The sequence below is a fragment of the Cheilinus undulatus genome, linkage group 20, assembly GCF_018320785.1.
Source record: "Cheilinus undulatus linkage group 20, ASM1832078v1, whole genome shotgun sequence".
In the NCBI taxonomy this organism is placed as follows: Eukaryota; Metazoa; Chordata; class Actinopteri; order Labriformes; family Labridae; genus Cheilinus; species Cheilinus undulatus.
Window position 1 is genome coordinate 919,202 of NC_054884.1, and position 16,235 is coordinate 935,436.

Below are 16,235 nucleotides of genomic sequence, written 5' to 3' on the forward strand. Positions count from 1 at the left end.
GGTTCTTTCTTTCTGACTTGCACTGAGGAGGAGGAAGAAGAGAAGGGGGCTGCAATTTGCCGATACTTGGCTGAGTTCTGACGCCAGCACTGAAGTGATGTAAGAGACGGAGGGAGGGAGGAAAGCTGAGAAGGAGGAGAGAGAGAATGAGAGGGAGAGAGAGAGAGAGGGGATCCGAGCTCCTCACTTTCTGAGACCCAGACGGAGAGCAACTCCCCAGCGGGGATCCGATCTGAGGTAGGCAGAATTTGACTCCTCCGCCCTCTCCAAATATGAAGACAAAATGAAACAGACCACATTGGGTTGGCGTTTGATTGCTAAACAGTAAATGAAAATGCTGTGTGTGAATGTAAGGCAGTGCTAGGGTCTGATGCTTGGTACAGGTTTGATGTATCTGAATGATATCGATGCTGGGTGGGTGTCGTGTTTCCAACTTGAATGCGTCGTGCAAACTGCAGAAATGACTCCAAACAGGACAAAAATCTCTCAAGTTATCTGAAAGCTGCTAATGCATTAATGACGTGACTGTGACGTGACGATAATATCTAATGAGCTCTGTCGGTTGATGTGTTTGTCCAGCGCACAGTCGGACTGGAGCAGAGCAGACCGGGGGCTCCAGGATTCAGCACCTTGGACAGCGACGCACCGCGGCTTTCACTCTCCGCGTATCCGAGGAAGAGCGCGCAGAGCCCGGCCACCAACCAGCCACCCTCTCGGCCAGGACATGGTGCTCTCGTGCCTCTGTTCCCCCGTGGGTCGCGAGGGGCTCTAGTCCTGCAAAGAAATGCTCTTCACAGCAGTACGCGCAGACTTGTTTTCAGCATGACGGCGGCGCAGGAGACCGAGCCAGCTGGGGAAGAGTCGGTGAAACTTCGAGACTAAAACCGTGAACACAGTTGAACAGAAAGCTCCAACAGTTCTCACAGTACCATGGGGATAAGGCACCTTTTGTTGCTGCTCATATACCTGGACCCTCTAAGCGTGCTGAGCGCAGCCACAGGCGGGAAAAAGCCCAAACAGGCGCCCAGAAAGGCTCCCAAAGCCACGGCGATCCCCACAGTGGTCCCGCAGAAAACCCCGCAACCCGCGCCCGCCAGCAACCACGACACCTGCCTGGGTTATTACGATGTCAGCGGGCAGTATGACAAAATGTTCGAGTGCAACAACACCAACCACAGGTACTGCTGCGGGACGTGCTACCTGCGCTTCTGCTGCGAGTACAAGAAGGACCGGCTGGACCAGAAAGCCTGCAAGAACTACCAAACCCCAGACTGGGTCCAAACAGCCTCCCCGTCCCCCATCCCGACCGGGGAAACCTACGATCCCAGCATGGACCAGACCAACACGGCGGTCTACATCACGTGTGGGATCATAGCCTTCATCATAGTGCTCGGAGTGTCCGTCAAAGTGGCGTACGACAAAGCTACAGAGCCGCCCCAGGAGATGAACATACACAGGTGAGCGCGTCAACGGCGCACCATGCGCCAATGTGCGCAGTCATTTCTCTAAAACACACAGAAACGGCGAGGCGAGCTAAGATAGAGAGCACTCTGCAAACAAACAGCACTTTAAAGTGAATTACAGAGTAAAAACCAAACATTACAAACATCTGGAGAACTAAAGGACAGCAAAAACACACAAGAAATGATGCATATTAAACAGAAGCTTAAAAGAGGCACAGGAAATAACGTTTTACATCATTATTAGAACTTAGAAACGGATCTATTTGATTATCCTTGAATTCTGTGTCTGCTTTAAGCTCTCACAGCGTTAAAACGCTCCGAAGTCTGACTTTCCCAACGAGGTAGGGCTGGGCAACAGGGACCGATATTCAAGTCTCAGGATTTTCAGCTGAATGGTGATGCAAAACATCAGAAATAAAAGAAAGTATTCACAGAACCAGAATGATCAACGTAAATATGATGCTATTAACAGTGTTGATTTCATCGACGAAAACTAAGACTAAAACTGGTCGTCAACAGCCTTTTTCCCTGACTAAAACTAGACTGAGACTAACAAAAATAGATCTGTGACGACTAAAACTAGACTGAGACTAACAAAAATAGATCTGTGACGACTAAAACTAGACTGAGACTAACAAAAATAGATCTGTGACGACTAAAACTAGACTGAGACTAACAAAAATAGATCTGACGACTAAAACTAGACTGAGACTAACAAAAATAGATCTGTGATGACTAAAACTAGACTGAGACTAACAATAATAGATCTGTGATGACTAAAACTAGACTGAGACTAACAAAAATAGATCTGTGACGACTAAAACTAGACTGAGACTAACAAAAATAGATCTGTGACGACTAAAACTAGACTGAGACTAACAAAAATAGATCTGTGATGACTAAAACTAGACTGAGACTAACAATAATAGATCTGTGACGACTAAAACTAGACTGAGACTAACAATAATAGATCTGTGATGACTAAAACTAGACTGAGACTAACAAAAATAGATCTGTGACGACTAAAACTAGACTGAGACTAACAAAAATAGATCTGTGACGACTAAAACTAGACTGAGACTAACAAAAATAGATCTGTGATGACTAAAACTAGACTGAGACTAACAAAAATAGATCTGTGACGACTAAAACTAGACTGAGACCGACAAAAATAGATCTGTGACGACTAAAACTAGACTGAGACCAACAAAAATAGATCCGTGACGACTAAAACTAGACTGAGACTAACAAAAATAGATCTGTGACGACTAAAACTAGACTGAGACTAACAAAAATAGATCTCTGACGACTAAAACTAGACTGAAACTAACAAAAATAGATCTGTGATGACTAAAACTAGACTTAAATGTAATGTAGTTTCCATTGGACATTCTAAATCTGTGATATTTCTCCACTGTGGGTTAATCTGTCTAAATCAGTACGTCTGTATCTATTCTGCCTCTCAGCTGTAGAAAGCAGGGACCCCAGGTTAGACAGAGAACACACTACCATGATTTGGTACCAGATTTAGAAAACAGAATAAATGCTTGGACTAAAAGTAAAGACTAAAATGTGAGGACTTTTATGGACTAAAACTAGACTAAAACTAAAAAGGGTATAAATGACTAAAATGGCTAAAAATAGCTGCCAAAATGAACACTGGCTATTAAAAATCAAACTGTCAAGGAAATCTATTTTTGTTACTATGGTGACACACAGGTATCAATATAGTTTGAGTTTAATTAATGAAACGAATGTATTCAGTTCAAATGAAATGACATAATAACCCCCCGTTTAGACTCAACATCAAACAGTTAAGTTGATATTCAGTCAAAATAAAGAGAGCATGATCTGATCAATCCTGATAGATTGGCATCGATAGGTTAAATGAGCTGGTGGTGTGTGAAGAAGTGTGTAAACTCTTCATTTGAAAGTGTGTATGCTCTATGGTGATGAAAACTCACACTGGGTGTGAGGAACGTATCCGGAGTTAACTTCTATTTGTCAATTTAAAACAGTAAATTGCCCATTATTGGGGGTCTGGGACATGAATATGTATGTATAAATGAATAAAGGGATACATGGATTAATTGTTTAATTTTGGTTTAACATACATGTTAACAAAACAAAACGTCCATACAGACAAGGCTCTTTTTGATCACAAGTTCGACAATCAGAGACTAAAACGGAAGCAGCTGGAGCTTTCATTGTTTTTGGTCTTTGCCTGTCCTGTACCAAAGAATAACCCAGAAAAATGTTGTACCTTAATATTAACCCTCAACTGTCCTACAATTCTATCATTTCACATTGTGAGCTTCATTTTTGTTGCTGGGGAATCAAACAGGTATCAGTATCATTTGTTTTAATATGAATATTCCTATAAATGAATAAGTAAAGAGCTAATTCCCGACTTAGACTTAACATTAAAAATACCGAAACACTATGATCTTCAGCCATACTTTCAACCAAGAGAGAGCCAGACACTGTCTGAATTACAGAAATATGTTAGAAACATCTGGAAAACTGGGTCAAACTAGTGAGAACAAGGGTTACAACAAGGTTAGACAGGTTGTTAAAGATCAAATTAGCCAGCATATCAGACACCTGTGTTTGTTAATGTGGAAACTGCTAACTGTCTAAATTGCACATATATGTTGTCAACGTTTGGGAAAGTGGGCGGAACAGAGGGAAAACCTGGTTCCTCTCTGGTTCCACCCACATCCCCATCTGTTACCAATGAGTCTGTGCAATTTAGACCTGATAATTTAAACAACAGATTGCCAAATATCACATGTTTTTACTGTTGTGTTGTCAGACAGGTATCAGTGTGGTTTGATAGTAATGATGATGCTTTTTAAATTAACAGATAGTTACCCTGTGGTAAATAAGCATGGTTATGTTTGTGATTCTTACTGTACTTCATAATCTACTGTACTTGAGTACCCCCCCCCCCCCCCATATTACTCCAGTATATATGTATAAGAGAAATAAAACACCTGGCTTAGGCACACAGCCATACAGAGGCTAAGGTCTACTCTGGTCCCAGGACTGAGTCCTGGTCCTGGTGCTTTACCATGCATGTCTTCCCCTACTCTCTCTTTCTTTGTATTTCCTGTCTTCTCATCCGTCCTGGCCATTAAAGGTTAGAGCATAAAATAATCTTTACAGCGCCATGCCTAACATCAGATGTAGACTTATGTTGATAGACATCCACAGCCACGTCAGGTGTGATGGACTCACATTTTTGCATTTCCTGGTTTCGCCTTTCTTTCCTTTGTTTTAGGAATATCAAACTACAGGTGCAATGATACGCTGGAATATCCAGATAGTTCATGTCTTCAAAAAGCATCAGAGTCACAGCATCTGGCCTTAACTCGTAGTTTTCACTGAAGATTAACTCATTTATCCACGGTTTCTTACATGTACCATAGAGATCAGTGGTTCCAGTATGGCGTGGCTTAAGGGAAGTCTAGGAGAAGATAGAAAGTTTTGTCAGGCCAGTTCAGACCAGAGATGGAACAAAAGGAGTAGAAACGCTAAACTCTGTCAGACCACACAGCTGTGTTAACTTAAAAAAACAGCTCAGTTTTTCTACGCTGATAGAACATGTTTTTAGTTTAAGTCAACAGAACTCAATCACTCCAAGTGATTTTTGTACTTAAATGATTTGACAATCATCCCTTAATCTGCAGAGTTTTCCCAGAATGCCTTTGGGTATGGACACTTTTGCACCATGAGTGAAATTACCTGTCAGTCAGAGCAGGAGCAGCTTCAGCATAGGAGGTCAAAGGTCGCCTTTCAGTCTTTGTTAGCTGTGGTCAATTACATGACTACAAACTTAAATTTGTCCAAGACATACGGGAAAATTTCAGAGGATGAGAAACATGAAAATAATATATTTTCACTTGAGTCATACTGAAATAAATATTTTTCTCTATGTAAAGCATGTTATGTAATCAGTTATTTTTTGGCTTCTAAAATATTAAAGACAGTACAAACTTATACAGGAGTCAAGTCATTTGTAAGATATGCCACGCCAGAGTGAAATACTTGGATGACACTATGAACCTGACACTAGACATCATAGCAATAGCTTAGCGGCTAACAGCTAAAGTGAAAGAAGCCCGCTGCAGCTACTTCTCATTTCTGCTAATGTCACTATAATTAACCAGTCAGTACTTTGTTTTTCTGTAAGGACCTGCACCATTGTAGTGTCGTTAAGAATGAATACGACAAAAAAACACTGGCCTGTCACATCATGCCCTCCTCACGACACGGTCCATCAGTCCTTAAAGCTGGACATGAGGATCAGTCTTCCTCCACAAGCACCTTGTCTTTAAGACATACAAGCTGATGTACCATGAAATGTAAAAGATTTGAGTACATTTACTCTACATTGATTTATTTTTCCACTTTTCTTTTAGAAATCCTGAAAGCATTTTAATTCATAACAACAAATGGGAAAAATCCTCATCTTCAAATTCCACAAAAAGATCTAAAACTGTAGATAATGCAGGACCATATATTTTATAATACACCATATATTTTTATTTACATACTATACATATGATTTTAACACATTTTTATTAACAGCCTAATTCTCTTCTGCTATATTCCATATTAACTTAGACACATAGTTATTTATTTCTATAAATATATATATACACAATCATATTATCATACAAATTCATATATATTAAACTTAAATTACAAAAATATCGCGATAAACTAATAGTATCCCAGTATACCACAATATATGGATATTGTCACCCCTGTATCGTGTTATGTATTGATTCTTGCCAATACACAGCCCTAGATGATGCAACACTTCCACTGAAACAAGCCTCTACATTTAAATGCTTTATTTCTTTCATTACTGCAAAATACATCTATCAGCTCAAGAAGGGCACTACTGCTCTTTTCCTGTTGTTTCTGTTTCTTTATCATGATTTAATAAAAGTAATAATAGTTATAATAATGATAATAAAGTAATAATAATAATAATAATAATAATAATAATAATAATAGTTATAATAATGATAATAAAAGTAATAATAATAATAAAAATAGTTATAATAATGATAATAAAAGTAATAATAATAATTATAATAATAATAATAAAAATAGTTATAATAATGATAATAAAGTAATAATAATAATAATAATAATAATAATAATAATAATAATAATAATAATAAAAATAGTTATAATAATGATAATAAAAGTAATAATAATAATAATAAAAATAGTTATAATAATGATAATAAAGTAATAATAATAATAATAATAATAATAATAGTTATAATAATGATAATAAAAGTAATAATAATAATAAAAATAGTTAAAATAATATAATAAAAGTAATAATAATAATAATAATAATAATAGTTATAATAATGATAATAAAAGTAATAATAATAATAAAAATAGTTAAAATAATGATAATAAAAGTAATAATAATAATAATAATAATAATAATAATAATAATAGTTATAATTATGATAATAAAAGTAATAATAATAATAAAAATAGTTAAAATAATGATAATAAAAGTAATAATAATAATAATAATAATAATAATAATAATAATAAACGTTATAATAATGATAATAAAAGTAATAATAATAATTATAATAATGTAATAGTAATAATAATGATAATAATGATAATAATAATAATAATAATAATAATGTAATAGTAATAATAATGATAATAATGATAATAATAGTAATAACAATGATAATAATAATAATAATAATAATAATGTAGTAGTCATAATAATGCTAATAATGCTAATAATAATAATAATAAAATAATAATAAAATAATAATAATAATAATATCATAGTAATAACAATGATAATAATAACAATAATAATAATAATTATAATAGTAATAATAATACTATAATAATAATAATAATAATAATAATAATAATAATAATAATAATGTAGTAATAATAATGATAATAATGATAATAATAATGTGTAAAATCTGGCTGTATCAATCCTGCTCATCATGAATTCCTTTGCCATCATCATTAAAGCACAACAGTGAAATTTTACAGCACATAAAAGCTCAAATATGCTTTTCTAGCTCAGTCTTATCAAAATTCATATTTCATTATTGCTATTCCTTATGTGCTTTCTTTTATGTTACATTTTCAGGCATATTGCCTGCTTGTTTAATGTGTTGTGTGAAATATTTACATGTGCTTATCAGAGAGAGAGACCAGTCTAATATTAACGGGCAGGTGCATTTCTCAATTTTTACCTCTTTTTTAACTTTTATCCTTTAAACGGTTGTCTTTTTGTGTCTTTTCTGTCTCGTTTTATTTTGGATGTATCGACTGTGAGCAGCTAAGTTGCTCAACACCATGACAGATTTTCCTCTGAGGACAATAAAGTTTATCTTTATCTGTTGAAAACAATATATTCCTACAGACAAATTTAACCACAGCCTTGATTTTCTCATGCACTAGCCAGAATAGCAAGAATCATGGTCCTGGTACGCACACGGCTGATAAAGGGACAGGAGTGTTTATCCGTGTTTCTGTGAGTAAAGTTTTTAAAAACTATGGATGTGATCATTTCTAAAGACAACGGCAGGGTTTCATCCAACAAAACAGATTTGACATATAAGCATCAAGACCAATCACAGGAACAGAATAAAGACACCATAAATAGAAGCTCAATGAGAGCAAATACAACAATAAAAATATAAAGTACAAAATAATACAGGGATGCAACTTATCATTTAAAAACCCAATGGCAGCAGAGAAGAATGAGTCCTGCATGCTGGCTGACTCTGCAGTCAGAGGGTAGCAGCTTCAACTCAGAAGAACACTGAACAAACATTTTTGCATCAATTTTCCATTTCCCATTTATCTGCTTTCAAAAACCATCTGTTGATGATTTGATGAACTGAATTCCTGGAAACACTGTCAGCCAGCTTGATTTAGCTGCAATGACTCAGTTCAGTGCACTTGTGCCCGCTCTTAAACAGACTTCAGCCAGGAACACTTTGTAAAGAATCCTTCTACGAGCCTAAAGCATCATGCAGGAACAGCACACAATCCTGCCTTTCCTGTGCCTACAAGGAAAGCCTGAGGCAGGGACAGAAGCAGCAAAAACCCAGAGCAGAGCAGAGCAGGCACCAGTGACGAGAGGCTGGTACTGATTAAGCCAGAAGCAGAACTGAGGAGTAGCTGGGGTGGAGGAGGGTTGCAAAATACGGGAAAAGAAAGCCAGACTAGAGTAGTTTTAATATGGCAGCATGAGTGACGTTAGCCAACAGCGGGCTTAGAGCAAATCAGCTGGGTGTCAACTGATGACGGCTTGTGTGTGATCAGCTGATCTCAATTATATGGCAGTGCTTGACTCCATGGCCTGTCTGAACCAATGCTCGATATTTTCATTGTAGATCTTTGCTGTGTATACCCTCAGTATTTCCAGCAGGTCGGAAAACGTGGATTTGATGATGTTTGAACTAAATTAGGATGGGAAATGATAAATCCTCCAAAGATGGAATGACGAACATTTCAATAGAAACAAATCCAACCTTTGAAATACTTTCCAGAACAGCTGTGGTATTCTAAAGTATTCATATTTATACCTAAAAGTACCTACTTAAGAGTACTTGTACTTGGTCCAACAAAAATGGTATCATGCATCCCTAAAAGTAACAATGCTTCTATTTTTCTGTCACACTGCATTGAGCATTACTCAGTATTTGTTGGTATTTTTAGTTTGCATCTGAAGATTTTACTGCAGATGCAAACATGGATGTCTGCACAACAAGATGCTGCATTGCTACAAATATTCAGCTTTCATAAAAAGTTGATTTTTACCCAAATTTGATGTAGATGTTGAGGTTGTGCTTTTTATATTCCAACATTTTTGCTCAGATAAGATTTTAAGAATACTAGTAAAAATGGTGATGTATTGCATCCCTTCCCCTTTATCATGAGATGTCTCGTATCCTGAGAATCTTGCACTCAGGCCTTTAATGAGCTAAAAATCAGACTTTAATGTGTTTAAATTAATTAGCAGATTCTTATCTGAAGCTGAAAAACTGACGACGGATCAGATTCCATCAGATCTGCAGCAGATGTTCAAACCCACAGCCTAAAATAATTACGGAGGAGTTGAAAGAGAACTGTAACAGTGATTGTGCAGCTCAGCCCGTGTTTGTGTGCGTGCGTGCATCTGTTCTGTGTGGGAGTGTGAAGGACTGATGCCCAACACTCATATTGGATGTTTTTTTAGTTTATATCTAGATAAAAATCTCTCTTTTTGTCCGTGAAGCTGGGAGAAAAATGATGTTCTCTTTATTGAAATTCTTTATTCCAGGGAACAAAAACAGCTTCATTTTCTCTGCCATGCTCACATTTTTAAGATTTAAGGACTAAAAACATCACTGCTGAGGTGAAGTGAGCAAACCAGAGTAATAAGAAGAATGTCAGGGAGAGACCAGAGAGATAATAAAAGAGAAATCAATGAGGCTTGTTCAAATATGGCAGAATTACAGCGTGATTCATCAGATAACTCCACAAAATGAGTCCACACAGGCCACATATTTGACCCACTCGGCCCAGAGTTAAATGAACACATTTGTCTGACAACGCAGAGAAAAAATAGGGCTTCAGAAACATAAACGTCATTTTCAACATCTATCTATTCTTCTATTGTTGGAGGTTTAAGAGAAAAACAGACAACAACTTACAAAAAGGTAGAAGGACATCGGCACACTCGGAAATGAATGAATAAAAATGCTGGTGAACACGGGAATGAACGTGGACCTACCTGCCAGATAACCAGGACAGAAGTGAGTCACTCCATGCTAGTTACACAGAAAACCAGGAGGGGTCTCCCTGCTGGTTAAAAAGATGGCTGATAACTAACCACTAATGAAAGAGTGAACAAAGGGTTAACTAACAGGTAACAAATAAGTAACAAACTGCTCGCTAACTGGGGAGAATGAGTATCTAACCGTTGTCAACAAAGGCGCTAATGAGAAATGAATGGCTGGTTATCTAAGGCTGAATTAGTAACTAACTAGAGTTACCCACAGAACAGAAGAGAAACTAACAGCTGATACACAAATGAACCGCTAACTGCTAGGTAAGCAACACAAACATCTGTAAATAAAAGGGTCATGACCTTCAAGTTAACATGCAACAAATACTCAACAGCATGCAAGTTAACATGCAACACAAATCAACAACTGGTTAGTTAACATGCAACAATGATCAACAACATGTTAGTTCACATTCAACACAAATCAACATGTTAGATAACATGCAACACAAATCAACAACATGTTAGTTAACATGCAACAATGATCAACAACATGTTAGTTCACATTCAACACAAATCAACATGCTAGATAACATGCAACACAAATCAACAACATGTTAGTTAACATTCAACAGAAGTCAACAACATGTTAGTTAACATGCAACACAAATCAACAACATGTTAGTTAACATTCAACAGAAGTCAACAACATGTTAGTTAACATGCAACACAAATCAACAACATGTTAGTTAACATTCAACAGAATTCAACAACATATTAGTTAACATGCAACACAAATCAACAACATGTTAGTTAACATGCAACACAAATCAACAACATGTTAGTTAACATGCAACACAAATCAACAACATGTTAGTTAACATGCAACACAAATCAACAACATGTTAGTTAACATTCAACACAAATCAACATGTTAGTTAACATGCAACACAAATCAACAACATGTTAGTTAACATGCAACACAAATCAACAACATGTTAGTTAACTTGCAACAGAAGTCAACAACATGCTAGTTAACATGCAACAATGATCAACAACATGCTAGTTAACATGCAACACAAATCAACATGTTAGTTAACATGCAACACAAATCAACAAGCTAGTTAACATGCAACAGAAGTCAACAACATGCTAGTTAACATGCAACAGAAGTCAACAACATGTTAGTTAACATGCAACAATGATCAACAACATGCTAGTTAACATGCAACAATGATCAACAACATGTTAGTTCACATTCAACACAAATCAACATGTTAGTTAACATGCAACACAAATCAACATGTTAGTTAACATGCAACACAAATCAACAACATGTTAGTTAACATTCAACAGAAGTCAACAACATGCTAGTTAACATGCAACACAAATCAACATGTTAGTTAACATGCAACACAAATCAACAACATGTTAGTTAACATTCAACAGAAGTCAACAACATGTTAGTTAACATGCAACACAAATCAACAACATGTTACTTAACATGCAACAATGATCAACAACATGCTAGTTAACATGCAACAATGATCAACAACATGTTAGTTAACATGCAACACAAATCAACAACATGTTAGTTAACATGCAACAGAAGTCAACAACATGCTAGTTAACATGCAACAGAAGTCAACAACATGTTAGTTAACATGCAACAATGATCAACAACATGCTAGTTAACATGCAACACAAATCAACATGCTAGTTAACATGCAACACAAATCAACAAGCTAGTTAACATGCAACAGAAGTCAACAACATGCTAGCTAACATGCAACAGAAGTCAACAACATGTTAGTTAACATGCAACAATGATCAACAACATGCTAGTTAACATGCAACACAAATCAACATGTTAGTTAACATGCAACACAAATCAACAAGCTAGTTAACATGCAACAGAAGTCAACAACATGCTAGTTAACATGCAACAGAAGTCAACAACATGCTAGTTAACATGCAACACAAATCAACATGTTAGTTAACATGCAACACAAATCAACAACATGTTAGTTAACATTCAACAGAAGTCAACAACATGTTAGTTAACATGCAACAGAAGTCAACAACATGTTAGTTAACATGCAACACAAATCAACAACATGTTAGTTAACAAGCAACACAAATCAACAACATGTTAGTTAACATGCAACACAAATCAACAACATGTTAGTTAACATGCAACACAAATCAACAACATGTTAGTTAACATGCAACACAAATCAACAACATGTTAGTTAACATGCAACACAAATCAACATGTTAGTTAACATTCAACAGAAGTCAACAACATGTTAGTTAACATGCAACAGAAGTCAACAACATGTTAGTTAACAAGCAACACAAATCAACAACATGTTAGTTAACATGCAACACAAATCAACATGTTAGTTAACATGCAACACAAATCAACATGTTAGTTAACATTCAACAGAAGTCAACAACATGTTAGTTAACATGCAACAGAAGTCAACAACATGTTAGTTAACATGCAACACAAATCAACAACATGTTAGTTAACATGCAACACAAATCAACAACATGTTAGTTAACATGCAACACAAATCAACAACATGTTAGTTAACATGCAACACAAATCAACAACATGTTAGTTAACATGCAACACAAATCAACAACATGTTAGTTAACATGCAACACAAATCAACATGTTAGTTAACATGCAACACAAATCAACAACATGTTAGTTAACATTCAACAGAAGTCAACAACATGTTAGTTAACATGCAACACAAATCAACAACATGTTAGTTAACATGCAACAATGATCAACAACATGTTAGTTCACATTCACCACAAATCAACATGCTAGATAACATGCAACACAAATCAACAACATGTTAGTTAACATGCAACAGAAGTCAACAACATGCTAGTTAACATGCAACAAATACTCAACAGCATGCTAGTTAACATGCAACACAAATCAACAACATGTTACTTAACATGCAACAATGATCAACAACATGTTAGTTAACATGCAACAATGATCAACAACATGTTAGTTCACATTCAACACAAATCAAGATGCTAGTTAACATGCAACACAAATCAACAACATGTTAGTTAACATGCAACACAAATCAACAAGCTAGTTAACATGCAACACAAATCAACAACATGTTAGTTAACATGCAACACAAATCAACAACATGTTAGTTAACATGCAACACAAATCAACAACATTAGTTAACATTCAACAGAATTCAACAACATATTAGTTAACATGCAACACAAATCAACAACATGTTAGTTAACATGCAACACAAATCAACATGTTAGTTAACATGCAACACAAATCAACAAGCTAGTTAACATGCAACAGAAGTCAACAACATGCTAGTTAACATGCAACAGAAGTCAACAACATGTTAGTTAACATGCAACAATGATCAACAACATGCTAGTTAACATGCAACACAAATCAACATGTTAGTTAACATGCAACACAAATCAACAAGCTAGTTAACATGCAACAGAAGTCAACAACATGCTAGTTAACATGCAACAGAAGTCAACAACATGCTAGTTAACATGCAACACAAATCAACATGTTAGTTAACATGCAACACAAATCAACAACATGTTAGTTAACATTCAACAGAAGTCAACAACATGTTAGTTAACATGCAACAGAAGTCAACAACATGCTAGTTAACATGCAACACAAATCAACAACATGTTAGTTAACATGCAACACAAATCAACATGTTAGTTAAATGCACAAATCAACAACATGTTAGTTAACATGCAACAGAAGTCAACAACATGTTAGTTAACATGCAACAGAATCAACAACATGTTAGTTAACATGCAACACAAATCAACAACATGTTAGTTAACATGCAACACAAATCAACAACATGTTAGTTAACATGCAACACAAATCAACATGTTAGTTAACATGCAACACAAATCAACAACATGTTAGTTAACATTCAACACAAATCAACAACATGTTAGTTAACATGCAACAATGATCAACAACATGTTAGTTCACATTCAACACAAATCAACATGCTAGATAACATGCAACACAAATCAACAACATGTTAGTTAACATTCAACAGAAGTCAACAACATGTTAGTTAACATGCAACACAAATCAACAACATGTTAGTTAACATGCAACACAAATCAACAACATGTTAGTTAACATTCAACAGAATTCAACAACATATTAGTTAACATGCAACACAAATCAACAACATGTTAGTTAAAATGCAACACAAATCAACAACATGTTAGTTAACATGCAACACAAATCAACAACATGTTAGTTAACATGCAACACAAATCAACAAGCTAGTTAACATGCAACAGAAGTCAACAACATGCTAGTTAACATGCAACAGAAGTCAACAACATGTTAGTTAACATGCAACAGAAGTCAACAACATGTTAGTTAACATGCAACACAAATCAACAAGCTAGTTAACATGCAACAGAAGTCAACAACATGCTAGTTAACATGCAACAGAAGTCAACAACATGTTAGTTAACATGCAACAATGATCAACAACATGTTAGTTAACATGCAACACAAATCAACAAGCTAGTTAACATGCAACACAAATCAACAACATGTTAGTTAACATGCAACACAAATCAACAACATGTTAGTTAACATGCAACACTAATCAACAAGCTAGTTAACATGCAACAGAAGTCAACAACATGTTAGTTAACATGCAACAATGATCAACAACATGCTAGTTAACATGCAACACAAATCAACAACATGTTAGTTAACATGCAACACAAATCAACAACATGTTAGTTAACATGCAACAATGATCAACAACATGCTAGTTAACATGCAACACAAATCAACAACATGTTAGTTAACATGCAACACAAATCAACAACATGTTAGTTAACATGCAACACAAATCAACAACATGTTAGTTAACATGCAACACAAATCAACAACATGTTAGTTAACATGCAACAGAAGTCAACAACATGTTAGTTAACTTGCAGCACAAATCAACAACATGTTAGTTAACATGCACCAATGATCAACAACATGTTAGTCAACATGCAACACAAATCAACAACATGTTAGTTCACATTCAACACAAATCAACAACATGTTAGTTAACATGCAACACAAATCAACAAGCTAGTTAACATGCAACACAAATCAACAACATGTTAGTTAACATGCAACAATGATCAACAACATGTTAGTTAACATGCAACACAAATCAACAACATGTTAGTTAACATGCAACAGAAGTCAACAACATGTTAGTTAACATGCAACAATGATCAACAACATGTTAGTCAACATGCAACACAAATCAACAACATGTTAGTTAACATGCAACAATGATCAACAACATGTTAGTCAACATGCAACAATGATCAACAACATGTTAGTTAACATGCAACAATGATCAACAACATGTTAGTTAACATGCAACAATGATCAACAACATGTTAGTCAACATGCAACACAAATCAACAACATGTTAGTTAACATGCAACAATGATCAACAACATGCTAGTTAACATGCAACACAAATCAACAACATGTTAGTTAACATGCAACAATGATCAACAACATGTTAGTCAACATGCAACACAAATCAACAACATGTTAGTTAACATGCAACAATGATCAACAACATGCTAGTTAACATGCAACACAAATCAACAACATGTTAGTTAACATGCAACACAAATCAACAACATGTTACTTAAAATGCAACACAAATCAACAACATGTTAGTTAACAAGCAACACAAATCAACAACATGTTAGTTAACATGCAACAATGATCAACAACATGTTAGTTCACATTCAACACAAATCAACAACATGCTAGTTAACATGCAACACAAATCAACAACATGTTAGTTAACATGCAACACAAATCAACAACATGTTAGTTAACATGCAACAGAAGTCAACAACATGTTAGTTAACATGCAACA

The 16,235-nt window shown here is 35.3% G+C and overlaps 1 protein-coding gene across 1 annotated transcript in view; it reads left to right on the forward strand.

Annotated features, from left to right (window-relative positions):
• The first annotated feature begins 209 nt into the window (after positions 1–209).
• The window catches only part of LOC121528762 (protein shisa-6), a 210,357-nt gene continuing 194,331 nt past the window's right edge, over positions 210–16,235 (forward strand). Inside the window, exons 1-2 of the mRNA XM_041816340.1 lie at positions 210–237; positions 580–1,457. Coding sequence (XP_041672274.1) covers positions 931–1,457 — 527 coding nt within the window. The 5' untranslated portion in view covers positions 210–237; positions 580–930. The remainder of the gene's footprint in view (positions 238–579; positions 1,458–16,235) is intronic.